We start from the raw sequence: 27,674 nt of genomic DNA, 5'->3' as shown, positions 1-27,674 counted from the left end.
AGTTGGAGGGTGGAAAGGAAGAGGTGCATCTGCGAAGTCTCCTTTTTTAAGTTGCTGTCTTTGTAATCATCGCTCGCTAGACAAATTTGTGCCATAGCTTTTGTTGTACATGTTTTCTTGTATGAGAGATGGCTTTCTTCCTTATTAGTAGTGGCTATAAAGTCTTTTATGTGTTCTTTTCTCCCTCCATGCCACTCTCTTCTGGCAAGTCACTCCCAGTTACCTTTAGGTATTTCCATGACGGTAACTAATAATTTTGAGTACTGACTTGTAAAGAATTGGGTTGAAACTGACTAAAACATGGCCTAAATGTCAGCTACTGCTATCTTAAAAGTCTAGAAAATGAGTGACAAGGTGAAAACCCACTTACTGTCTCTCTCTTTCTCTCAAACATTATGTTTCCATCTACTGGAGACAGCACCTCATCATCTTACACACCTTCCTTGTCTCTGCATTGGAAAGATATGAACTATTCGATGGATAATGAACTGGCTGGATGGCCACATCTAAAGAGTTGCAGTCAATGTTGAAATGGAGATCAGTAACAAGTGGTGTCCCTCGAGGGTCTGTATTGGGACTGATGCTGGTCAATATCTTTATTAATGATATAGACAGTGGGATTGAGTATGTCCTTAGCAGGTTTGCAGATGACACCAAGCTGAGTGGTGCAGCTGGTATGCTTGAGGAAAGGGATGGGATGCCATCCAGAGGGACCTTGACAGGCTTGAGGAGTGGGCCCATGTGAATCTCATGAAGTTCAACAAGGCCAAGTGCAAGGTCCTGCACCTGGGTTGGAGCAACCCCAATATTAGTCATACTGGGGGGGTGAATGGATTTGGAGCAGCCCTGCAGAGAAGGACTTGGGGATAGTGGTGGATGAAAAATGGTATATGAGCTGGCAATGTGCGCTCATGGCCCAGAAAGCCAACCATATCCTGAGCTCCATCAAAAGTGTGGCCAGCAGGCCAAGGGAAGTGATTCTCTCCCTCTATTCTGCTTTCATGAGACCCCCCGTCCCCGGCGTACGGTGTTTAGCTCTGGGGCCCCCAACATAAGGACCTGCTTGAGCAGGTCCAGAGGAGGCCACGAAGATGGCCTCTCCTGTGAGGACAGGCTGAGAGAGTTGGGGTTGTTCAGCCTGGAGAAGAGAAGGCTCCAGGGAGACCGTATTGTGGCCTTTCGGTACTTAGAGGGCTTATAAGAATGACAGACTTTTTACCAAGGCCTGAAGTGACAGGACAAGGGGTGATGGTGTTTAAACTAAAAGAGGGTAGGTTTAGATTGGACATAAGGAAGAATTTTTTTATGATGAGCTTGGTGAGACACTGGCATAGGTTGCCCAGAGAAGCTGTGGATGCCCCATCCCTGGCAGTGTTCAAGGTCAGGTTGGATGGGACTTGGAGCAACCTGTTCTAGTGGAAGACATCACTGTCCATGGCAGGGGGTTTGGACTAGATGGTCTTTAAAGGTCCCTTCCAACCCAAACCATTTTGTGATTCTGTGATTTATCTTAGAAGCTTGGAAGAGTTGGTAAGAAGTTGGAATTTCTTTGTCTTCACTGAAATGTTGAGTAGGGACCCCTTCACAGAAACATTCTGTTGATTGCTTGAACTCAGGGATCTTAAGGGTCTTTTCCAACCTAAAGGGTTCCATGATTCTATGATCAACAGCTGTTGACCTCTGTGTTCTGTTTTGTTTTCTAAAATCCTTTCCCTCTCCTTTGCATGTTTAAGTCTTCTGCAAGGCCATAAATTTCCCATTTCCAGAAATGTCAATTTATAATAATTCTGTGACAGGAATTCCTGATGTGAGATGTTATCAGGATGTGGCAAGTTTCTACTCTTCCCCTATCTCCCCCAAATCAACAGTAGCTTCTAAACTGTTTAATATCTCTTGTGTTTTTATGTAACCACACACGTTTGGTTTTTTTTTTTTTTTAGAAGCTGGTTTAACTATATTAAAGGGTATTTCACATCAGCCTACAATTCTAAGGTGCTATTATAGTTCTGCTTTTATAGCTGTTTCTTGCTTTTAACATTCCTTGGAAACTTTTTTCTAATACAGTTAGTATATGTTCTTACTTAAGAGCACTTCAAACTTTTTGCTACCAGAAACCTCAAATTATTGTGCTAGTTCTACTTCTGAAAAGAAAAACAAGAAAAAAAAATCGAAAAAGGTATTGTCTTGCTTTACTGGAATAGTGGAGGCCTCTGTGAGGACATTATTTCTATATTGCCTAATCCTGTTTCCTTCATGACTCTTTCTTAGATTTGAAAGGGACTGCAATCTAAACTCAATCTAAGCTTGTTTCTTGATACTGAGTATCTCATCTAGGTCTGTGATACTTATAAAACTTAAATAGAGCATGAGAATAGAAACAGCAACCTCTGTGTTTATCAATCAAGGTGTGAGTATTGAGGAGAAGTGGCTCACTTCTACCAACTTTGGGTCTAGCCTTCTTTTTGAAGCCATAGTTTCTATACATCTCCATCTCTTTTGACTGGAATAAGAAGCTTATTTGCAAGCAGTATGTGCAAAAACATGCAAGAGAACTCTGTTTTTTGTTATTTTTTAAATAAATGTTGGACCTATTCCTGTACGCTGGGATTCTACCAATGTAAACAAAATCTCTTTTGTGTGTGACTAATGAAAGGGGAAATTTTGCTCAAAATCGTGCTAAGCTGCTGTGTGCAACCTGTAGCTTGCTACATCTGTTCGCCTGTGGGTTATCTGAGGACTCCCTTGAAGTAATAACTTAAAAATAATAGTGTGAGTTGTCTGCCATGTTTACCATTACGTGTATTTTTATGCATGTGACAGATAGGAAGCCCATCCTTACCCTGCTCTTCACTCCTGTGTTATGAGGGACTAGCACTGAAGGCTCACCCTTCCAACGTAAGACTTCTCTTGAAACACTCAACTGTAGTACCTGTGTTAGTTTGTCATCAGCTCAGCTATTGATTCAAAGTGCATAGAGACTGTGCAGTCTGTGAAAGACATCTCAGTCATGAAAGGTGTGTATGGTGGTTGTTCCCCTCCCTGGTTTCTATGTCCAAGGAACAAAGACAATAAGGGAATTTTGTTAGTACCAGCATCCTCTGTGTTGAGGTAGATGCATGTATCCCTTGGTGGTAAGAAAACCACCAGACAAGTTATTTAGCATCTTACTGTTTTTCAGGCTTGTAACTCTAATTTCCTTTCAGCCCAGGATAAATTCAAAGTATGGTATTTTTGTGTGGTTAGTGGTCTACATGCAGCTTCTCCTCTCCTTGTGTAGTGATGAAGGTAGGCTGCTTTGTATATGTGTTCTGTTTTTTGAAGCAAACTTTACAAGTATTATCAGTTTAGTCTTTGGTAAGTAATTTATAATGTTCAATTACTTCTACAGAGTTTAGGGGAGAAAAAGCTCAGATACTTAAGAGCTCTTTAAATTCATTAGAGAAATTCCTAGTAATAATTAGTAACAAGAGACTGAAGCTGGGTACAAACAGCCATCTTTAACCATCTGTGTAGTTAGCCTGCTGTGATTTTCTTGAAATCCTAGCTTTTGAAACCTTCCTGGAGTAAGTGGTCTAGTAAAATACAAGGTGCTAATGTAATTGGGTGAAATGTAATGGGTAAATAATAGAGAGGAGTTGAGACTTGACAATCTAACGGTTCTTCCTGCCTGTACGTTCCCTGAGTTTGTACTTCAGAATGTTTGTTCTGCTTGGCTATGTTCCTTCTCAGCACTTGTGTTTTGTTATGTTTGTGAGGAAGCTATGGCTTCAGAAGGAGCTGAAGGATTCCGTTTATATAATGTCTGTATCACAACAGTGCACTTACAGCTCATGTGGGATGAGCGGTGTTATTCTGCATCCGTGTCTCCATTCTGCAATCCCATGCCTTAAGTCCTCCATAAACCCAGCAGACAACAGGCTCCACTGAGGATTCTTTCATTTCTGCCCATGATGGCCTCCATCTTCCCCACTTGTTAAAGATTTATGTTGAAGTGAATTTGTGCTATGATGGAACATGGCTGCAGAGGCTTCCAGTGGTGGGGCTATCCTCTTTCTCTTCTCCCTTTTTTGGGACCATCCACTAAGTAGATGGCTGGCTTTGTTTCCAAAATCAGTCAGCTGCATAGTCCTAGTTACTGGGTTTTTTTCACAAACAGCTCTGCCTCTGAGAAATTCATTACAAGGTCTGCTGAGTTACCTGGAAGAACGCTATTGGAAAAAAAAAAATCTACCTCAGCTTTTTTTTTTTTTTTTTGGTGGATCTAAGGTTTGAAAGATCTCTGTTCCCGTGCTTTAGCCAGTTCCCAAGTAAGGGCTTAAAGCTAGCTTCCCATGGCACTGCGTGTCCACAGTCACCCACTGCGGTTAATTGGGGATCCCTGCGCTCTGCGGCTGCAGCCATTGCTGACCTCTTCCTTCCTCATGTCCTCATAGTGTCTAAGAACTAGTGTCTAGTTTTGTATTATCAATCCTTCTGTGTTTGTCCAGGCTATCTGCTTTGCTTTTGTACTAATACCTGATCTTGCAGAGAGCTTGCCTGCCTGTGCAGTAATTTCTATGATTCCCCCTTCCCTTATTTGTGGACTCTGGCAGTTATACAGGGTTGCATGCCTCTCTTTGGGCAGTGAATTTAATCCTTCTGACAAAAAGCTTCTTGTTCTTGGCTGTCTTTCACAAACCTCTTGGTAATCTTAGAGACTTTGTAGACTGCTGTACAAGCTTGTCAGTTGTAAGAACTCTTAGTGCCTCCAATGGAATCAAATGGTATTGCTGTAAATAATCAAGCTACATCTATTTGGTTTTGAATCCTAAAAAGATTTTTGTGTGCCAAAGTACTTCTGGAGGTGTGCATGCTCTAGAAAGTAGTATTTCAGTCTTCAGAGAGCAGTTTGCTACCTGAAGTCCATACTAAGGCCTTCAGTTAATCTATGTAACGTGAGTGGCGGTTTTGTTATTGTGGTTTGTTCTGGGATTTTTAAGCTCTGAACTATTGGAATAGATGTTAAAATTTCACGGTGGGGGGAAAGCATAGAGTTCATTCAAAAGGTGATGTGGAGGGTTTTTTACCTATGCCAATAACAGAAGCAAATGCAAGCTGGCAAGTTAGGCAAAAATTAAGAGTGAGGGAAAGTTCTGAGAAGGTTGTCTGACCATGTTGCTGATAGTCCAGTGGGACTATAAATCTGTTTACTGACAATACAACAAGAGCCAGGAATATTAACAGAATTAAAGAATAGTTATGTTTCCTGTGCTGTGCTTCAAAGTTTGTGGACAACTTCGAAGTAAGGAAAGACAGGGGAGTGTGTGTGGTTTGGATTTTATTTGGTGGGTTTGGGTTCTTTTTTTCCTTTGTAGGAGAGGAGTGTGGAGACTGGAAAGACTGTTAATTAGGAATAAACTTAAAACGCTTCAGATAAAAAACCTGCATGAACAGAATATTTTTATGTTTACATTTTATAATTTGTTTTTACTATTATTTTTCTTTCTGAAAGAAATGAACATACAACAGAGAAGTTTAAGATCATTGACTAAAGCAGAAGACTGATACAAAATTAAATTTTTTTCAGGACTGCTTCATAACTGCTCTAGTCCTAAAATTGCACTTCTCAAACACAATGTTTTCTACAGGAACAAGCAGTTTTGCATACAATGTGTGCAGATTCTCTTCAAAACCAAAATAGTAACACTAATGACATTCTGGACTAGTATTTTAGTTTATTGGTATATGACATCATATTAATGCAATTGCTTTTTTTCCCCAGGTAATAATTCATACTGATGTAGAACTTCTGATATAGTTAAAACAGAGAAAATACAGCAGCATTACTATATTGATAAATACAGTATCTGCTCATGGTATATGTGAGAAGGTTCTTGAGTTCTACAGTTTTGCAATAGTAGTGCATTAGGTGTTTAGCAAACAGTTTGTTACAGGAAAGAATTTTGGGGTTTTTCAGGGTTTGCCAGTCAGCGCCGCCCTTAGAGCACTGAATGCAGTTTAGAGTGTAATTGTTTTATAATAACGAATATCTGCTTTTGTCTAAGATGACACACAGGTGACTGGAGGAAGAGATAGTGGAGAGAGTTTGCTAATCTCTGAAGCCAATGGTGTTGAAAGAATATAAGACTGTAAAGTGACTTTTGGTTCACTTCCTAAAGTTATAGGTAATGTTAGAAGCTTCTTTTTAGCAAAAAACTTGCTCAATTTCAGCATTCCCTCTGAAATACTGGCTTCTTGGAAGTATATTGGCCAATTGTATCTTTGTCTCTTGAACTTTTCCTTTAAACTTTATGTTTTGTCCTGTTTGTCCTTGCTTTCTTTACAACCAAATTCTTCCTGTGCATTGCTTCTGTATTTTTTCCATGTGCTACACTTGTTTTTTCTGCAGCTTTAAAATGCTGTTATCTGCCTTTTGAAGTAGTTCAGTTTTAGTACTGCATTGTTTGTAGGAAAGTTTGAATGGCTGAGTAGAGTATAGATCTTTGAATTATTGATAGATTGCTCTGCTCTAAGGAGACATTTTTTAATTTTTTTTTTTTTGGTGATTCACAAGTGCTGTTTCTTCGCTCAGCTGTATGGCAGCTTGCCAGTGTCATTAATTGTGTATGTATGTGTGTATTACTTGAGGGATATAGTCTAAGGGTGAGTGGCTGTCTCTACCTGCATTCACGGCTCTGATCAGACCTCTGGAAAACGAGCCATGATCAGTGCTGTTTCCCCCCTTACCCTGCAAATAGCTGCATCCATTTCATGCATCATGTATGTTGAGCTGACTGTTACATAAGAGAGTCATGCTGTAATCACTTTTTGATGAAGAAGGAGGTACACATACGTAGACAGCTGTGTATTTTAAGCCTGTCTGCTGTGATAATGGTTGTTCTTTGAGGAGGGAAGCAATTAAATGTGTCCATTAGTTATAAACTGTGTGAATCTTTATTTTACTGACAGATATCCGTATTAAGTTATGTTTAATCACTTTAGGTACTGAAGCTATTTTACAGACTCATAAGAAATAATCTGCTCGAGAAACTCCCACAGCAGGGAGTTTTGTTTGTAAAAGAGAAGCTGGACTTGATATGAATAAAACATGAAAATCTGAATAAAACAGAATATAAAACCAGTCTTGCTTCAAGGCTATTGAATTACCAGTGCAAATCTGTATGTGTACAGTGTGGATAACTTTGTTCCATGTTGTTACTAGTGTAACAGGTTTAATAATCAGAATTTTTTTGATGGAATTGTAGTCTCTCAACTAGAGAGCTTTCATAGGGCAGTATGGAAAAGACTGTACTAAGTTTCTGTGCTTTAACTAGTCTTGCTATGGTTGGTATTGAAATAGAAGTTTATTATAGAAGGTTACACATCTTTCTTAAAACTTCCCCATTACAGGAAAAAATCCTGCTACTTGCTATTAATAATGTATCTGTTGTGTTTTTTATTTGATTGAGGTTTAAATCTTCAAGGATTCTGTCCAGAAACTTTCATGTGTTTCTTTGTCTCTTATTCTTGCCATCAATATTCCCTTGTACAACAGAACTAGAAGCACAGGTAGTCTTCTAAAGGCTGTAGCGTCAGAGGCAGGTTGGAAAACACAAAAATGGCAAAGTCCATGATTTTCTCCTACTGTTTTGAGGTAAATCCCCATTCCAACATCATCAACGAAGAAACCCCCCCCCCAAACTTTGGCAATGTATAACCATCTTTCTGAGTCAATTCTTCTGGAGAAATGAAATTCCAGAGTGTCCCTAGAGGCTTTGTACACATCTTCGCTGGATTTTGTAATTATCTCATCAGGTGACTAAAGACAGTAAACCCACTTGATTTTTCATTGTGTAGATCTTGGTTCACTTGAATTTAATCTAAACCTCCAAAGCCACAGGGAACAACAGAGAGGAAACAGAGCACTTAAATCTTTTTGAAACACTGATATGAAACATTTTGTTCAGAACCAAAGAATTTATTTACTGTGTTTATTCATTTTTTTTATAGCATTGCTTACTGGAAAAACTGTACATTGTCATTCAGTGTAAAATATAATGCTCTGATTTTTATATTTTTCTCCAAGCATTAAGCTTACTGATAATCGCAGTATAAATCATAGCATCTACTGAAAAGTGAGCAGAAGCAGCTGAATGAATAACGCTCAATTGTACAGACATAGCAGAATTACTTCTTTTTAAAATCAACTACATATTTTGTTATTCAGCCCTCTTAAAAGATAACATACTGTGATACATTTGTGATCTTGCAGTATATCGTAAACAAGTTCGTTCAGTAAAGTTAAATATGTCTTTATTGCCTGTGGATTTGTGTTGCAAATCTTCTCTTCAGTAAATGCCCTGCATTGCTCAGCTGCAATACCGCCAGCTTGTACTTTCATTCCCTGTAGCTCTATTCAGAAATGCCTCTTCCCTCGCCCTCCAGGTCTCTGTTCCTACGGTCGGGGCAGGAGGCAGTACCTGATACTGCCAGTTCTGTGCAGCCAAACGAGAGGGAATACTTAACCACTGAGCTTTCAGTGCACTCTCTCCCCCAGGGAGAGTTGTTTGGATGTTTGTGCTACCAGTCCCCAGTTTCTATGAAACCTGTTTAACTTGGTATCCCCGAGACCTCTATCAAATTTGGTTTTTAAAAAAAAAAAAAAAAAAAGTAAAAAAGGCAATCCCTAAGGGATAGGGTGATGCAGGTGGACATAGAAGTTAATTTCAGAGCATAATTTTCCTTAGAAAATGAGGGTAATGCATCTAATGAGCGAGGAGGAGCTGTAGGGGGAAGTTCTTGTGGCTTTGTTGTGGTTGGGGTATTTGTGTCCATGTGTTTGTTTGTTTTTGTTGTTTTTTTTTTTAAGATGACATCTCTTTATGTTTTTTTAATTGCTTCTTTCTTTTTGTATTTTTCTATAACTTGTATTGAACTGGTTTACTGGAGATCCATTCTCTCCTGCTTATTAGTGAATAATCAGTGAGGGAGTTTATTATTTAATCTAGACACAAGTCATAACTGATAAAGTACCCTTGATCCTTCCTCCTGACTTTAGTTCATCCTAGATGCTTGACCTGGAACTCTCTTAGCAATTTTATTTTTAATTTGTAGCCCCGTTAATTCACTATAACAACATGCCAAAAATACGTAAGAATTACTGGAAAAGCCTAGCTCTTGCTTAACTGCTGCTAGGTAGACAGTTGAGGAATTAACGGAAGATAAAACTCTTACTATTGTTTGGGATAACTCAGTGCCAGTATTTGGCTTCAACTGGCCTTGCAGAATACTTTTGGAAATCTTGAGTTGTTCTGCAATGACATGTATTATACCTAAGAATTACTCAGAAACACTTCCTCATACTTAACTCTTCCCACCTGGTTCATCAGTTCAGTTTCAGCTATCAATAGATGAACTATTAAATTCTTTTATATTTGTATTTTCAAGTCCCTGTTGCAAATGAGAGGTTGCTTAGTCTAACAGTAGAACTGTTCTTTCTGGGAGGCATTTAAGTTATGCAGACTTGTGACCTTACAGTGGTCTGGATATTGGCACTTTCTTCCCTGGAAGTAGAATGATACCCTTGCTCCTTTTGTAGACCAATATTGTCAAATACTGTTAAATATTAATGATTCTGTCTGAGCAGGCTTTTTTCCTGATTGTGTGAAGTACTGCTTTGTGTGAACTGGTTAATGTTTGCTGGTCTACAGTTGTATTCTAGTAGATTAGGACCAGTGGGTGGCATTTATATCGCAAGACAGTAAAAAATGGGCATTCAGAAAGAATGTAGTACGTTCTGATTTCAAATTTCTCCTTTCCATCAATTTCTGGATATTTTAATGCATTTAATCAACAATTGACTCGTATCTCCCAAGTGATTTTTTTTTTTCAGTTGTAAATATTAGTTAATTTAAGAGATGATTCAATGCTTAAAGTATTTCTGCTTCTAGTGGACTTTTACCCTATTCTGTTTTTCTGTTCCTTTTGTATGTATTTGTCCAAGCCAGCATCCTTGCTTTTTCCTTGGCTGAATCATTGCTGCATTACTCTACAATTTTCTCTGAAAGTTTGACTGCTTAACTGACTAAATAAAACACAGAGAGTCTGATGCACTTGCACACATAATTGTTATATACAAAACAAACTTAATATGCAGAATTGCTTAGATTTTTTTTTTTTCCTGAAGTCAGGAAGTGTGAGGATTCAAGCAGCTGACACAACGCATTTACACTTGCTTTTTCTTATGTACCTTTCCCCTCATGTTATTACAGTTATTCCTTTACAAGGAGTAGGAATTTACCTGATGTTTTGTAAGGGCACTTGACACATCTGTGGGGTTATTGTTTGATTGGTTTTTTTTTTTTTTTCAGGTCAATAAATGGGAACGTGACTATGCTGTAGAGGCATTAATACTAACCTGGCCCTAACTCAGCACTACCAAACTATTAATCTTCCCAGAAAGCAGAGATAACTTGCACTAAACCAGTACTGTTCAGCAACAATATTAAAAATAGAGTTATTGCATGAGGAAGGAGCAGTAGAGGGAGGTCACTGGCTTGTGACCTCTACATTAGTATTTACATTATGCATTAGGAGATGATGCTGATCTCTCTGAGCTAGCTTTGAACCCAAGTGGTGAAACCATGTAAACTGTTTTAAAAACCAAACCAAACCAAAAACCAACACGCAAACTGGTAAAACCACTGTTGTGGATATCTAAGTAAAGATCCACAGGTAGGATAATCCAGTTTGGATGCCTGGTGGGAGAGTGTGCCTGGCAAACATGGCTATGTTGTTCCTATGTGTGAGCTAAATTGTGTGACTTTGTGCCAAGTCCCACAGCATTTCAGTCTGTGGGGAAGGGGAGAGCTGGCTGAGGTATGCTAATGCTCTCTAATAACTGGGTAGGATAAGTGTATCTTCTGTCAGCACAGAATAGCAAAGGCTTATTCACAAATTTAAGCGCAGTTATTTTGTGGAGTGTATACAGGTGAGTGTGTTTGAAGTACATATAGCATTGATAATGTGCTCATGAGTAAACTGGACTTTACTGCCCTCTGATTAGAAGTGTGTCTAAGGATTATAGTATAATGTTACCTGATCTAAGCCAGGTACGTTTACGCTTTTTTTTTTAAAATTTATTTTAACAGAACTTTAACACTTTGCTTAACTGAGATGGTTTTCCTTTTTTCTTTCAGCTGATGCAGCCCAGCAGTTTCAGTATGCAGTGAGAGTTATTGGAAGCAACTTTGCTCCCACTGTTGAACGAGATGAATTTCTTGTAGCGGAGAAAATCAAGAAAGAGCGTAAGCACGTCTTTGTTTCTTTCTTAGAAATAGGAATGGAAGTTCTTCAAGAAGTTATTTAATCACTTTATTCCTCTGAAAATGGGACAACTCTGCCTCACAGATAGTTGTCTTATCTGTTATTAATACTCATCCCTGAAAATATCATCATGGAAATTCCGTTAATTCCTAGCTAGTATTCCGGAGTAGCTATTTGTATTCACAGCTCAGATTTTTCTGAATGCTCAGTTTAGACTTCCCTTGCTGCCATTGACTTTGTATCTTAGCCACCATGAAAATAAAGAACAATTAATATTGCACTCCTTTCACTTTAATAGTACTCAGACTTTACGAATTCATAGTTCTTTTTAGAAGACTTATATTTTTGTGATGTGCACTTTAGAAATATTATACTTTGGCGCAATTAACTTCATGAGCACCTGCGTGAAACTTGCTGAATGAGCATCCTGGGAACTGGTGGAATTGTTTATGTGACCTACCTGATATTTCTTGCCTTCAGTTTCTCTACAAGTTTTCTGCAACCACCTTCTCAAAACTAAAACATTAGACTGTGACAGTGTAAGTTATGTTGCAATTACATTCCATTGTGCTGTATGCTGCTCTGAGTCAAGTGTTGCATTGTGTGAATCCAATGGGGATGTGATGCATTCTTCTGGAAAAGCCAAATACTGCTTTCAGCAGATTGTCTGCTCTACAGGAGAATGTCCAGAAACAGTTACTTGAACTACACTAATTAAATTAAAGATTCATATTTGAGCTTTGACTATTCAGTCAGGGAGATTGAATTAGGGTGGCCAAAGTCAGTGGTTGTAACTGTTTTAAAATACATGTGTATTTTTTCCTAATGCAGAGGTTCCACATCTTGCTAATAGGCAAATAAGCCCATTAGAATGTCTCTAGATGCAAGTCCAAAACACTGGAATCTACAGTATACGCTTTCTGCATGATGAGTTGCTACATGCTTTGGGCCTATTGCCAGGAGTTTTGAAGAGGGCAATCTTCCATCATCTTCCTTCTCCCCAACTTCAGCTCGTAGGCTGATGCTAGTGTTCATGTAACAAGTGACTGGATATATCCTTCTAAATTTACACATATTTTGGAGTTACCATGCAGGAAGTGACTTATTTGGCAAAGTGTACTTAGCAGTGGCTTTTGATGCTAATTAACAATTCTAACATTTAACAGCATTTTTTTATTATTAAGGTTTCTTCAGATGTTTTTGTTTTATCTTTCTTTTTTTTTCTTCTTTTTTTTAAACCTGGTTCTTTCTGATATAACAAGGCTTTTCTGAAGACCTCTTAAAGCTCGAAGATGTTTTTCCTCTGAGCAAAGACTTCTGTTATGTAACTGGCAGTGATTGAGACTTATTTTTCTTAATATATAGAAGCGTGTGACCTTGGAATTCTGCTTAACTTTGAGCAAGTGGCATTACTACTTTTGTTTCTTGCTTTGATTGCCTAAAATAGGAACATTTACACTTAATTTTGTGAAGGGCTTTATAGCATTCTTTAACACATATCTGCTTTCAGTTATGTTTTAATTCCCTAAACCTACAGAATGGCAGACTAGACTTTAAAAGGGCACTTATTTAAGAGGTGTATATTTTGATTGCTCTAAGAAAAACAGGTACTTACATTGCATCACTTCTGATGCAAGAATTTTCAGGGCTGGAATGCAGATAACATGAAAACAGGAAAACTCTTATACTTCTTTCAAATTTTTTGATCCATGTTTCTTTTTTTTTTTAATAGTTGTGCGACAAAGAAGGGAAGCAGATGCTGCTTTGTTTTCAGAACTCTACAGAAAACTCAGTTCACAGGTAGTGTAATAATTGTATAAAGAGTAAAGAAACTGAAGGCACACACATGCATCCTTCTGATGTTATAGAGTTGTTCTGGAGAGTGCTCAGGTCATTAACAATATTTTTACTGAGAGGATGGTTGGATACTCGAACAGGTTGCCCAGGAAAGTTGTGTAGTCTCCATCCTTGGAGAGGGTCAAAACCTGACTGGACACAGTCATGGGCAACATACTGTAGACGACCCTGCTTTGAGCAGGGGGGTTGGTTGGGCTAGATGATCTTCAAAGGTGCCTTCCAACATCAAGCATTTTGTAATTTCTGTGAAAAAGTTTACAAGTCACTTTTTTTTTTTTTTTTACTATGAGCTGTTTGCTATTAATTAGAAATTAATTTGGATTTAATTGTAAATTGGAAGAGAATAAAGGATACATTTTTAGTTTGAGTCCAGTTACATGACGGGCCTCTTCATATGAAGGAAGGAACTCTGTAAAAATAACTGTTCATTTTATATGTAAAACTGATGAATTTTCTCATCATTTATTTTACAGCAATGCCTTACAAGTATATTGATTTTATTAATCTAGGGTTCAAACAGTCCTCACGCTTCTGAATTTTTAAGTGCTCTAAAGTCTTAATGTTGAAGGTTAAGAGTTTGCTGACTTTGATGGTTCTGCTAACCCTAGTGTTAATCAAAGAATACTGCATGTTGATCTTCTGACAAAAGATGTTAGTGTACAGAAAGCTCATGATGCAAGAAGATGGACTAGGTGAAAGGGGGGAAAGATGTGGGGATAGAAATTCAGCTGATGTAGGTGAAAAATGACTGCTGCTAATCTGTTCTGGATTCTCCATAAAATTGAGTATTTAGCAAGGTAGAATGTGGTGGGCAGTAATAGAATAAGATTCCCAGTTGTCACTTGTACACACCTGATTTTTGACAAGAAAATTCAGTTAATGTAAAAGATGATGCTTTCTATATCACAGAAAATTTGTCCTTATTTTGCCCTTTGTATTTAGGAGAAATGTTTTTCTCTCCTCTTCTGCTTTTTATTCATTAATTTATGTATAGATCATGGCTGAGTTTTATGGGACAATACTAAGATTTTAAGATGACAAAAAAGTGATTCTGTGGAGAGTATGACTAGTCAGAACTCGGTTCTGCCCTTCCCCTCATCCACACTTAACTTACCCATTAGTTTGTTAGTGCTTGGAGCTGAAGTTGTGTAACTTTTCCTGTTTTCCTTATCGTGTGGGTTTGTATATTGTTTGCATTGGTTTGTACAATGGAGCAAGTGTCACTGGTTTGCAGACACCTGTTCTGATGACCTCAGCCGTTTGTTTCAGCCTCTTCTTGCATGTATTACATTATGTGATCTTGTTCTTTTAATATAGGTTTTCTGTAACATGTTTCTGTAGCTTACGTACTGTGTTGCCATGCCATTGCATTTCACAAGCACCATAGCTGCAGAGCATGATGGCTGTAAACTTGGAAACAAAATGCCTTGTCCGTGTTTGTATCAGTTTGGTTATTCTTCCGAATGTAATACAAGCTTACATTAGCTATCTCCTTGTATTTTGCTGCCTGCTCAAATGTTTGAGGTTCTTTTTACCTTCTGTATTGTTTTTTTCTGTGCTAGCATCTTCTGTACATGAAATGGTATCATCTGAATACTGCCTTCTTTGAAATTCATACTACCAATTATTATTCAATCTGCTGTTAGGTTTATTACTAATGGTGGACAATCATTTCCTTTCCCTATGAGCTTAGGGAAGGGCACAGAAGGAATATGCGTTTCTTGAATCAATGAGGCTTTTTCTTCCTCCAGCAATTCTCTTGAAAGCAACTAGGAGAAAGAAAAAAGCTTGTGTAAATCTGTTTTAACTTCATTTCATCCATTACTCTAAAGAGAAAAGGAGGTCAGTGCTTATTTTAGTGGCAGCTTGCCAGTTGAGCAAACCATGCGTCTTGAGGCACTTAGACTTACTCTGTCCTGGCCCACAGAAGCAGTGGTAATGTTGCTGCTCCTTCTTCATCAGCTGTTAATGAGTTGCTGGATTAGTTACTTGCAACAGATGCAATACCTCTACTTTCTGCTTCTTGTTGAGATCAAAGCAGAAGACAATAAACTTCTGCTCTACATAATGATTATAGAATGTCTCCTTCTATGCTTTTATGACAAATGTAGAGCTTTGGTAGGTTTAGTTAGTGGGCTCTGTCCTGAAGAAAGAAATGTTCTATGGCCAAAATTCTTATACCGTGTAACATATATGTGCAAAATGCATAATTTGCAGAGAAACAGCAAAAATAGAAAAAGGTGAGAGTGAAAATGTGTTTAAAAAAGAGAATTTCAAAGTGACCTTGAAAGTGGTTTTTGCAAGACTGATAGCACTGAATTACGTTGCTTCATAAGGGACAGACTCTTTGTTGAATCTTGGTATGACTGAAGTTTTCTTTATATTCAGCATTGCTTAGTATTCCAGACAATAGCCTGATCAATATTGTGAGGGAACTTGTGTGAGTTTCTTTGTCTTACTCCACTACTTAATGTCCATTATGAGGTTCTATATCCCTGATCAATTCAGGTGCAAGGATGAGTGTCACAGAACTATGGAGTAATATATCTAGAAACATTTGCCTATCTAAAATAAAACATTTTGATATTGGCCATAACTCTTCTCTTCAAAGTGTTCTTTTTGTAGCTTGGGCTTTAGCATTGTTCTGTCTTCTGCTGCTAAGCTTTCTGCTGAGACCTAAAGTTGCTGCGAGTGTTATTCTAGCAGTCTGTATGTATCTGTCTATTTGCTAGAGACTATATTGCACATACCTCAAGTTTCACATTAACAACGTGTCTATCTTAAGCTGTGAAAATTTTGGTAGCTCTCTTAAATGGCATTTAAAGTAATAGAAATTGAAACCCTCAAACTTTTGAAGCCTCCCTGTAAAGGACAGTGAAGGGGAAAGTGGAGAAAAGACAGTTCTTTGCTTAAGACTGTATCAAGAATTTTCCTTCTTCACCTTTAGGTTACAGTAGCATCCCGATCTGAGATGTTTTAAATGGTCAGAGTGTGTGGGAATGCTGGTAAAAGTTCAACTCTGTATAAACCTCTTTCTTAGAAGCTATGAATTTTAAACTGAGTGTACTTGCTGATCTCAGAGCAGGTTGAGTTCATGATTTGAACACAGTGGAGAAAATTAATAACATTAGCAATACAGAGGCTGCACTGCACATTCCCAGTTTTCTCAAGAATGTGGCTCTGAGTTGGTCTTATTTGTGTGGAAAATTGATTTATATGTGTACATGTTAGTAGGCTAGATAATAAAAAAAAATACATCATTATCAAGAGTTAAACCAAACTCATTTCTGTTTGTCTTAATTTTTTTTTTTAAAGGGCATTTTGAAAAATAAATGGTCAATACTCTACCTCCTGCTTAGCCTTAGTGAAGATCCACGTAAGCAGTCTAACAAGGTAAGTGAGGAGACCTTTGTTAGTTCTGAGAAACGGTCAATGTGTGTCACTTACTTTAGATGTCATTAAGAATCACTATCTAGACTTGGAACCAACACCTCAGGTTGTGTTTGTTTGTGAGGCTGAAAGGAAGAACACACTTAAGTATCTGCAGTTTTTTTCTGTGTAATTTTTCTGTGCTAAGTAAATGTAGAAATATGAGCTGTCCAACATTTGTAGCTGAAGTTGTGACTTTATTAGGTGGGTGGATTTTTTTATTTGCTTTCTGCTTGGTGGTGTAATGTCTGCTCATGTGCTAATGAGTTTGAAATGGAATAGGGAGAGCAAAATTCCTCCTTTGGTTGCAGTTCTGCTAGCACCAAAGTGCTTTTTGCAGCTATTGCTAATGACAATTTGCAGACAAAAATAAGCTGTATTGCGAAAAGTACTTTTGCTCACTGTAAGGGACTTGCTTTTTTGTCATTATAATTGTAACAACAAATTTTTCTTTGCATAAATATGGTCTTCAGTTATTTTTTGTGTTGTTGAATATTACACTCCTGTTGTAAGACATGACTTAAAGCAACTCACAAATCTTTTCGTTTTATTCCTCCCTTTTCAAATCCTTTCCTTTTCAGGTATCAAGTTATGCCACGCTTTTTGCTCAAGCGTTGCCACGGGATGCTCACTCAACCCCTTATTACTATGCCAGGCCTCAAAGCCTTCCATTGAATTACCAGGACCGCAGTGCTCAGTCTGCCCAGAGTTCTGGCAGCATGGGGAGCAGTGGGATCAGCAGCATCAGCCTGTATGCCCTGAATGGGCCAACGCCAACTCCACAGTCACTGCTTCCAGGGTAAATTAAACTGTTTTACCTTACAAATAGGTTTGGAGAAGGGTAGAGATGATCTGCTTTTTTTTTGTTGTTGTTGTTGCTTTTTTTTTTCTCTCATTTTTCGTTCCCCCACCCTCCCCATTTGTATGCCATTGGAAATTCTACTGTAGGTGCATAGAAACCGAGTTCCTTAGCTGAACAGTTCTGAATATCAGGTGCTGTTATATGATTATATGAAGTCATAAATGGCTGGCCAAGCATATACATTCTTAAACTTAGCTATCTGCTGAACTGCTGATACTTTACTGGATCCTCTCCTTTGGATTCTAGTGCCAAGTCCTTTTCCAAATTTCTCAGTTCTCTGAAACCCTTTAAAATAGTCTTTATCTTTCTTCCATAAAAACCTTGGATTTAAAGTCCCCACTCAAGTTCCTTTTACAAAGCATTCCTCAGCCAGTGTCAGATTAGTAGACTTAATATCCTCCATTTTCAAATGGGTGGCCTTTCTTGCATGGTCTGACTTTCTTTTAAGCATGCTTACAGCAGGTTGGCTGTTGTATTAAGCTGTCTCACATCTTGAGTGGACAGGGTTTTTTTGGGAAAAAAAAAATTAGACAAGAGTTGACTAAAAAAAATTAGCTATTAGGAAAAAAAATCTTAAATCACCTACTGTTCAGCAGTGGTTTAATTGTCTGTTCATACCAAGGTGAATCTACACTTGGAAGTGAAACATTAAAATACCAAATAGTTCAGATTTTTTATAGGTAAAACCTGGCCATTATAAGCCATAAGATGATTACCCTAGTGTTGACTTTGTTAAATAAGCTAACACAGAAAGTGACATGCTCAAAATCTGAGTCCTTGTGCCATGGGATATCATGTTGTATTACCCCTGTAGCTCTACAAAGCCTGACAGAGATGCACTTCACAGAATTTATGTTCTATGGAGGGAAAATAAACATCCCTGTGAGAGGGAGTGGTTCAACAGGTTGATGGAGGTAGATCTTCCTCTCTGCTCAGTACTGGTGAGGACACATCTGAAATGCTGGGTCCAGTTATGGTACAGAAAAAGACATGGACAGAATGGAGGGAGCCTGGAGAAGGAACCACTAAACTAATTAAGGGGTTGGAGCATCTGACATGTGAGGGGAGGCTGTGAGAGCTGGGACTGTTCAGCCTGGAGGAGAAAAGGTTCAGGGGATCTTACCCACATGATTATACCTGACCAGGGGAGTAGAGAAGACTGAGACAGACTTTTCTTGGTAGTGCCCAGGGAAAGGACAAGAGGTAATTGGCAAAACTTGTGAGACTGGGAATTACAGTTAACATAAGGGGAAAAAAACCTTTCTTTTGCAGTGAGGTGGGCTGTATGTTTGAAGGTGGGGGAATGTTGTGAAACACTGAAATGGATTGCCCAGAGAGGTTGTGTAGTCTCCATGCTTGAAAATATTCAAAACATGACTGGGCAGTGCACCAGGTAACCTTCTCTCTTTGAGTAGGAGGGTTGGAGGAGGTGATCTCCAGAGGTCCCTTCCAACCTCAACCTTTATATAATCCTGATACAGTATAGAACAGTATGTCAATGAGGTTATTTCATATATCTACTTGCTTAAAAATATCAGCAGAACCTACCCTGTTCCTGACATATTCTTGGTCTGACCTGTTCAGGCTGTTCCATTTTATAGAAATTCACTGCTCTCTCTTTAGTCCTGTAGTCTGTGAGCTGGGCAACCCAGATTAGATCTTTCTTTGAGCTTCATTCCTCCTGAACTTCTCTTTATACATGTTTCCCTTTGTTTCTAGAGTACGTTCTTGAAGGGTAACAGCCTAAATTCAGTGTTGTACTCTAGTTGAGGCATTACAAATGCTAAGCACAACAGAGTTGCTCTGTCTTGCGGGCTGTGTTCTGTTCACTAGCTACAATCATATAAGTACAATGTGTGACTATCCCATGAGTTACGATGTGGTGGTTGAGAGAGGAAAGGCACTCCTCAGCTTTTTTTACATGGACATTTGTGTTGCAATCTTGTTCCATCTCTCCCTGCAACTACTTTCACAGCTTTGTGGAATTAGTTTATTTTTTTAAATATGTGTTCGTTTCCAAATGTTTACAATCAGTTGGGGGAGAGGGGAGGAACGGTCAGCAGCAAAAATCCCTTGCAAATATTTTCAACTTTATTTTTCATTGTCATTATACAGAAATAATCAGAAAGTTACCTTCTAGTCTTAACGTTTTTTACATTTAAGACTGTTTTTGTGAGAAGAATTGATAAGTTTGAGAGGAAGGGAAATCGGAGCTTGTCTAGATACTCCCTCCTTGATCACATCTTCAGGCACCTGATGCAAACTATCCTAAACAGTAGAGTAGCAGGAAAATGAACTTTCTCCTCCTTCTCTATTTTCCTTTAGTTCTTTGACATGTAACTACAGTTTCAAGTAGTAACAGAACTTCAATATTTGTTGTTTATTATAGTTGTAACTTCACTTTTAATCCATTTCAGCATGTCTACACAGTTCAGTGTGAACAAAGCCAATCTTTGATATGAAATCATATTTGACAAATTTGTAGCTCCTTTCTTTTATACAGGTTGGGGGGGGGGTTGAAGTGTAGGCTTATAGGAAGCAATAAATTACTTGTATGTTCTGCACCTTTTTAAGGTTCCTTCATTAAAAAAAACCACCCACAAACAAAACATCCATAAAACCCCCCCACCTCAAGTTTGGGGCATTTTTCAGAATTTGCATACCCCAACCCAGGTGATGGGTATAGAATCAAACTTTTTAAAGATGTTTCTTCCTTTTGTCTGTTTAGACAATCCTATCAAGCTCCAGGCGTTGGAGACTGCCTCCGTCAGCAATTAGGGTCACGTCTCGCATGGACTCTAACTGCAAGCCAGCCTTCTTTACAAAGCACTACCTCAAAAGGCTTTTCAAATGCTGTCTCCCGTGGTGTGCCAAGGTCAAGGCGAGAAGGGGATACAAGTGGTGAGCAAAGATGTTAAAGATAACTTATTACAATTGTTACCTATATCCTCCATTACTTTTTAATGATTTTGAAGTAGTTTCGTAGCATGTTGAATTTTTTGAGTGTTTTGCTAGAATGTATTCGATAGGATAGAAGCAAATATGCAAGACTAGTATATTTGGCCACAATCTCTTTGGCTGGTTGTTAATTTCTTTTTGCAGTGGTTGGTTTGATAATGTGTTCTGGTCCTCTTAAAAGACTGACTTCATTGCAGTGTTTGTCAGAATCACATGATTGTGGTTTGTTGAGTAATGATCAGTCTTTTGATGATCAGAAGATGCTACTGCTTTTAGAAAGTCAGAAGGGGAGCTCATTGAATAGATCTTGTTGAAACAGACTCATTGATTTGTGATTCTGTCTTTTAAAATTTGGAAATACACACTAGAATATAGAGCTTAACTTTTTTCTTCATATTAGCACACTGTTTATGGTGGTTGTATTTAGAGCAATTGACATAAAAAATATTGTCGATAAATAAAAATTAGATAAATATTACTAATTTATTTCCTTGATTAAGTGGCTGTAAACTTGAAACTGATGCCTAGAGGATCTATTCTGAATTTACACAAGTGTAGCTAAGGAGTAATTGTTTAACAGATGATCTCTGTGGCAATTGTGTAAGTTTCAACCCACTCTACTTTTACTGTAAAAGTGGGAGACTTTTCCAAATAAGAGAGCTAACAGCAGATGATGTCATCCTACAGTGCTGTTACTCTCTGGCAAAGAAAGAGAAGAAGATGTGGGGTTTTATGCTGGGAGTTTTTTTGTTTTTTTAAATAACTCCTATATAACGAAGTGTGGATAGTTAGAAGCTAAAATACAGCCTATCTGCCAGCCCCTGCATCTTTATGAGTAACAGTGCACAAAGCAGGAGCTTATAGACCAGAGTTATACTGGTATATCTGAGGGCAGCATTTGGCATTTAGAACCTAATTAACAATGCTGTTGACGTGCAAGAGGACACATGTGTGTATATGTATATAAATATTCATAAGTATATATTCTTTTTATATATATGATGGGTATAATATATATAAATACAGAAAAAAAAAAAAGTAAAATCTAGCACTGCCTCTTATTTTTGTTGTACTAATTGCCATAAAGAGCAAGAAACTTGTTTCAGTCAGTCAGCCAGCAGCTGTGACTCTTGATTCTTATGTGGTATGGTTATAAGGACTGACAGTTGTCTTAAATGTAGTCACTTGTTGATGTAGAACTAGAAGTAGGACTGCATTCAGAATATAAAAGGCTATTGTCAAGAAGATACAGTTCTATGAATATGAATTTCTGCTAATTAAAAGGGTTGGGTTTATTTCTTCTAAAGTTGGTTGCTGTTAATTGGAGTTTTCTTATTGCTATGCCTGCACAGACAGTATAATCAAGAGCATTGCATGGTTGATATTAATACCTGTTATACTATTTACCAATTAAAGAAATGTGCACTTGAATCTTTTACCATTTCACTAAGAGTTCCTAAAGGGGACTAGCTACTCTTGTCCACATCTTAGTATTATGAGGGGAGTCTGAGTTTTAAACAGCATCTTGAGGTGATGGCTACTTTTGCCAAAATAAGAGTAGAATTTATTTTTTGTTGTTTTTATTCTGAGAAAGTGGATTGTTGGGGAGGCAAACTGATGAAGGTAAGAGTGCTGTCAAATTTGGGGAGAAGCATGTTGTAGCATCTCAGTTTCTGGACAGTCGTTGTTGAAATTGTTTCATTCTTGATATCTTAAATGTAAGTTACAAAAGCAGATGGTGCTGTTTTGCCCAGAAAAGGTGGGTGTAGTTGCAGTGGCCTGCACAGCACTTTTTCAATCTTCTGTTTCCTTTAAATCAATAAATATCCTAAATCTCAAACATAATCTAACCTCTAACTAGAAATATGAGCCAGAAGCAAACTGTATGCTGCAACAGCAAAAACTTTACTAAATCAAAGGTATATCTATCTTCAGAAACAGTATTTACGCTTTTCTGTTTGCCAGCTCTATAGCTGTTATGCAGCTGGCAGTCTGGTTTTGATCAATCTTTTCACTGAGCAGTGGCCTATGTGATTGAAAGCAAATATTAAACAAGCAGTTCTTCCTTCTGGATTAACTCTGTTGTTTTCCTGGCTGAATGTAGAAGAGATTATTCTGTAAGTCCCATTTAACAGCTTCAGCTGTTTGTTTGAAGAAAGGTAATGTTATTGTGATGCTTGCCTCAGAACTTGCACTGGTGATTGAATCAGTTTAAGAACTGGCTGAAGTGTTGGTTAAAATATTACATGCCCTGTGTCATCCAAGCTGACCTGCTCTGAGAGAATCCCAGCTATTGGTAGAGGCAGGTAAAGGGAATTCTTGGCTTTCCTGTCAGGTTGTTAAGAGGACTTAAAACATTTCTTTACAGTTTATAAACACAGGCTTTCTCTTTTCTTTTTTTGGCTAGGCTTCTAAATAGCTTTTTGAAGTTGTACTCAAGCCTAATTGTCCCAACAAATCTAAATACTGGTTGTTTTTTTTTTTCTTTCTAGGCTCTGTTGAAATAACCGAAGCAAACCTTGTAAGAGATGTTTTGTATGTCTTCCAGGGAATAGATGGCAAAAACATCAAAATGTGCAATTCTGAAAATTGCTATAAAGTGGAGGGAAAGGTACTAATACTATGACAATATGACAGTCCTGAAATGGTGGGGAATTGATTTTGGGCCATTTCATGTGCCAAGAGCACAGCAGACTTATCTTAATGTTGATAACTGAACTAATTTTCTTTTCTCCACCGTAATAATAGCAGAAAGTGAAATGTATAATTGTTCCCCTTGTTACTTTACAGTGACATTTAGGGCTGCTTAGTGGAGGGAAAAATGGAAAACTTAAATCTTGTTAAATCAGTTAAGAATCTGTTTATTAACAAGATTTAAGGATGTCATCTTCTGTACGTGTAGATGCTGCAAAGTTTGTAATTCCTCAACACCTTCACTGAGTTAATTATGTTCCATATACATAGTTAGATTATATATACCAAACGGAAGGTAGCATAATAGATTTTTCGAGAGGAATGTGGAGGAAACTTTGTCAGTGATTGCAAAATTGGCACTATGGGTTTCGTTAATTTTCTGTGTAGCTTTCATATCAAATAGGCTAATTTGAGGTGGAAAAACTGTTTTAGTTTGAATTCCTAAATCTGTTAATACAGGGAGTTTGATTATTCAGGTGGTTTGTGGTCAATAATGCTTTCTCCTGAGAACTTTGTGTCTTCAGTTACTTTTTTGAAGTCAGTTGTCTTCCATCCTTCTTCCTTATTGGCACTTGTAGTGAGCTAGTGGACCCAGTGAAGGTGAAATTATTTGACTGACTAGAGCTGCAGCTGGAACTTTTTCTGATAAACAAGGAGGACCAAGCTCATACCTCCTCTAGCTGTGTTGACTGCATGTTAAGCAAAATAGTAGTCAAAGCATGTAGTTTTCCCTCAGCTGCACAAAGTGTCATTGTACATAATCTGTTTTTTACAGAAAGAAACATGCTTTCCAAGCTGTTATTCTTGCCTGAATGTTTTCTAATGTCAGTGTTAATATTAGGTCTGTTGGTGACATTTAGCACTGTATAAGCTAGCAGCTTCTGATTTGATCTAAAAGATACAAATGTAATAACACTAAGCCAATTTTGCTTGTTCCTCATTTGATTCCAGAGGATGTGTATTGTACTTACTGCTTGCCAGGTACTGCATAGTTGCAGAATTCTAAATAGTTCTTATGTCATCTCTGGTTTTAGCTGTGGGCAATTTAACTGTGTCCAATTATGCTTGTTTGGGCTAGAATATATCCTACAGATGTTGTTCAAGAAGTTCAAGCTGTGCCTCTGTAGCTAAAGAAGAGGGCAAGGGATGGAAATCTGGTCTTGTAACCAAATGCTGCTGCCTGGTTCAAGCCCACGCTGCTGCAGCTAACGCACTCTGTATCTGATTTTTATCTTAGAGAATGCCTGTACTGCTAACTAAAAGGCTTAATGAACGAGCTTGACTTCTAGTTCTTTGGCAATCCATGTAGCTTGTTAGTGCGCTTGCATTGGTTTGGACTGTTCCAGCTGGGTCTTCAAGTTAAAATTGACTGTGGAGGTGGGATAGGCACAATTGCTGTGGGCAAAACCCAATTTCTGCCTCTTGGCCTTATGTATCAGTCAGATTGTTTGGGGGTTTTTGTCCAATAAATTTTTGAGAACTTCATGATGGTGGTTTTGGTTAATGTGACGGAATGTGGTAGAAGCAAATCTCAAGAAGGAAGAACAGTGTCTTATGTGTTGGTAATTTAAAGGAAGAAATGTGCTGATTCAGATAAAAATAGTAGTAGTAGTTAAATACGGTGTTGGGACTAAGGCAGGCTTGCAGGGTGAAGCGAGATACCTGGTGTAAGAAAAGTAGAAGCAGACTAGGAATCTCAGAGGGGTATGTGATTAAATAGTTTATAAAATCTGTTGCTGGTGCATCAGACTTAAACTTGGAATTTGGATTCTGTAAGTTTCGGTTCCTGATACCTAGTCTGGCGTTGGGTCATTTGTCTTCTGTTAAAGGTTTGTTTCACAAGTAGTAGTAGCTAATTATTTTCTCTAGGTTTCTTCATTAGTTTCAGTAGTTGACTCCTCTTCTAGTGCTCTAATATTTTCAGTCTTGCTGATTATCACGATAAGATGAAGTGTGATTCTGCATCATAAAATTACAGATTTCTTCCTCTTTTTCTGAAGACTTTTTTGTTAATTCCATAATTACCTAATGTGAAAAGAGTGTATGAATACTGTTATTTTAAGATTTCCAAGAGGGAAGGTCACAAAATTGCTAGTAGTTTGTTGCTGCTGCCTTTTCAATGCTTATGTGTATAAATGTAATGCTAATTACATGGTTATCTGCTTTTTTGGCACTATTCTGCTGTAGAATATAAAATGATTGTTTCCTGAACTGGCTTGTCTTATGAGAAAGAAGGGCTTTTGTGAAGAAACAAGTATTGGCATGGTAGATTTGACTTAATTGCAAGTTATTGTTTCTGTTAACTTTGTAGGTGAGCTTGTCCAAATCTCTCAGAGATACTACAAGTAGACTTGCAGAGTTGGGATGGCTACATAATAAAATAAGAAAATACACAGACCAGAGAAGCTTGGATCGTGCGTTTGGACTTGTGGGACAGGTAGGTCAGCTAAAAAATTGTAGCAAGATCAATATTTTGGTCTTGTTTCCCTTAGAAACTGCTGAGTAAATGCAGTACTAGAATGATGCGTAAACTTTGGAGCTGGGATCATTCATCCCTTGATTTACTCCTTTTATGGACTGCCACTTTTGGTATGGGTCATGGTCCGAAGGCAAGGGAAAGGCATGTGCTCGTGCTGGTCGTAAGAAGGAGTTGTCCCTGTCATTTGTAGCTGGAAAGTCTCATGCATAGATTTCTTTTATTAATCTCCTTTTTTTTTAAATTTTGTTAAGTACTCATGCATGTTTATAAACAAAAATATTGCTTAAATGGGATGGTAGCATCCCTGAGCTAATTGATCACCAATTCAGTTGTTAGTGACCTATGCAGGAGACACTCTTGTCAGCTAATGTTGATGTTTGTGTGTTAATACTGCACTAACTTAGATAAAATGCAAATACCCCGTTATCTTCTGCCCTTTCTTTTGAATACAGCATCAAAAGAATATTAATTTTTGTTTTTATAGGTTTCATCATCATGATTTGTAGTCTACAGTAACTTCACAGCTGCTGTAATACCCAAAACCACATTTACTGCTAAGGCATTCCCGTTTCCTCTCACTTGCTCCCTCTGTAAAACTGGATATTATCCCTTCTGAGTCGACAGAAATGTTATCCTTGCCTCTAGCCATAACATCCTACCTAATCTGCCAAGAAATTGAAGTGCTTCTCCCTTCAATCTAATTTTTCTTAAGAGGTCAGTAGAGACACTGTAGTGCTTCCTACTTTTCTAATGTTTTATTCTGTTCCCTTCTGTCTCTTATTCTACGTAACCCTTTTAGTTACACATAAATAATAATTTTTCTAGTGATCCAATGCTGATTTCCATGTTTTATATAGTAGTGCTACTGTATATGCATTTTCTTCAGACTCTCCCCCTTATATCTGGGTGAAGTTTCTTATACTTTATCTAGTAGCTTCCTGCTTATGCTTATTTTTACTGTCTCTGGCTTTAACCTTCAAGTTTACAGCAAGGGGAGAACTTTAATTCTTCAGTGAATTTAAATGTGCAGTATCTTAGCTACCATATGCAGGTTTCAGATCCTGTGCAGAGGGCTGTGCAGTTAGCTAGCTGAATCTGCATAGCTCTAATGCTGTTAATTTTGCTTGAGGCAAGCACATATATATATATATTTCTAGGACATAAGTGTACAAATAAAAACATATGTTCTACTCCTGCTGTCAGTATCTGGGCAAAAAGTATATACCATTGCTTTTCACGGCTTTTAGAGCTGACAATTTCAGGTGCTGCACATTGTGCATTAAGAATTTAGCACAAGAATATATTGTGCGTTCTAAAGCATCTCTTGGCTAATGTTTTAAAAGAATGCTTGCGTAAACCCCTGTTTAAACCACATGTAGGATAAAATGTCTGTCACCTCTTTTATTATGATTCTGGTGGCTGTTTTTATCATGCAAAATGTCAGGTATTGACAATTATTAGGAGTAGAGATATAACAATATACTACACTTTAACATTATATTCTTCTGCCTTTGCTGCTTAGTATCTAAGTTCTACTTTGTCCTCAGAAAGCAAAAAGAATTATCAGCAATGAAATATAACTTGCCTTATATTTTGACATTTTGCCCATTTAAATCTAGTTGAGGTAGTGGGCGTTTTAATTTTTTTCTCTTGAACAAGCATTCTGTTTTCTTCCTGAATTCTCTTTTGCTGTAGACCAAAGCAGAATTCTAGGATAATGTCCAGTTTTCCGTAACAGTTTGGGAAACAAAAAGCTGTAGTTTGTGATGCAGGAATTGGCACTGGATGTAAATTTTAACTTCTAAGGCTTCTCTGAAAAGTTGATGGCCAGTTAGATCCTAAATCCTTTTGGCTACTGAAGTCAGTGATTACTGTTCTCACTTTTTGAGTAGATGTATAGTGCCTTTGAATGTTTTTCTGAAGGCTCTACTCTGCCCTCTATCTTGGCAAGTGCTACTTTAATAGGTTCAAAAATGTACTGAAGAAGCAAGTGAGAAGAAATGAAAAGTGGAGTTACACCTAAGGGGATTTCTTTTTGCCCTTCAGTATCCCCTGGAATAAAATGAATTTCAAATTTCTTTCTAATTTATA

General features: G+C 37.8%; 1 protein-coding gene across 1 annotated transcript in view; it reads left to right on the top strand.

Moving 5' to 3' along the window:
• Positions 1-496: 496 nt before the first annotated feature.
• The window catches only part of TUBGCP3 (tubulin, gamma complex associated protein 3), a 52,744-nt gene continuing 25,566 nt past the window's right edge, over positions 497-27,674 (top strand). The window contains exons 1-8 of the mRNA XM_010575794.1: positions 497-674; positions 11,178-11,285; positions 13,037-13,104; positions 16,477-16,554; positions 17,172-17,389; positions 20,181-20,353; positions 22,903-23,021; positions 25,416-25,541. Coding sequence (XP_010574096.1) covers positions 497-674; positions 11,178-11,285; positions 13,037-13,104; positions 16,477-16,554; positions 17,172-17,389; positions 20,181-20,353; positions 22,903-23,021; positions 25,416-25,541 — 1,068 coding nt within the window. The remainder of the gene's footprint in view (positions 675-11,177; positions 11,286-13,036; positions 13,105-16,476; positions 16,555-17,171; positions 17,390-20,180; positions 20,354-22,902; positions 23,022-25,415; positions 25,542-27,674) is intronic.

Source organism: Haliaeetus leucocephalus, unplaced genomic scaffold, assembly GCF_000737465.1.
Source record: "Haliaeetus leucocephalus isolate CR32 unplaced genomic scaffold, Haliaeetus_leucocephalus-4.0 Scaffold495, whole genome shotgun sequence".
NCBI classification, from domain to species: domain Eukaryota; kingdom Metazoa; phylum Chordata; class Aves; order Accipitriformes; family Accipitridae; genus Haliaeetus; species Haliaeetus leucocephalus.
This window is presented reverse-complemented; position numbering and strand designations above follow the sequence as displayed.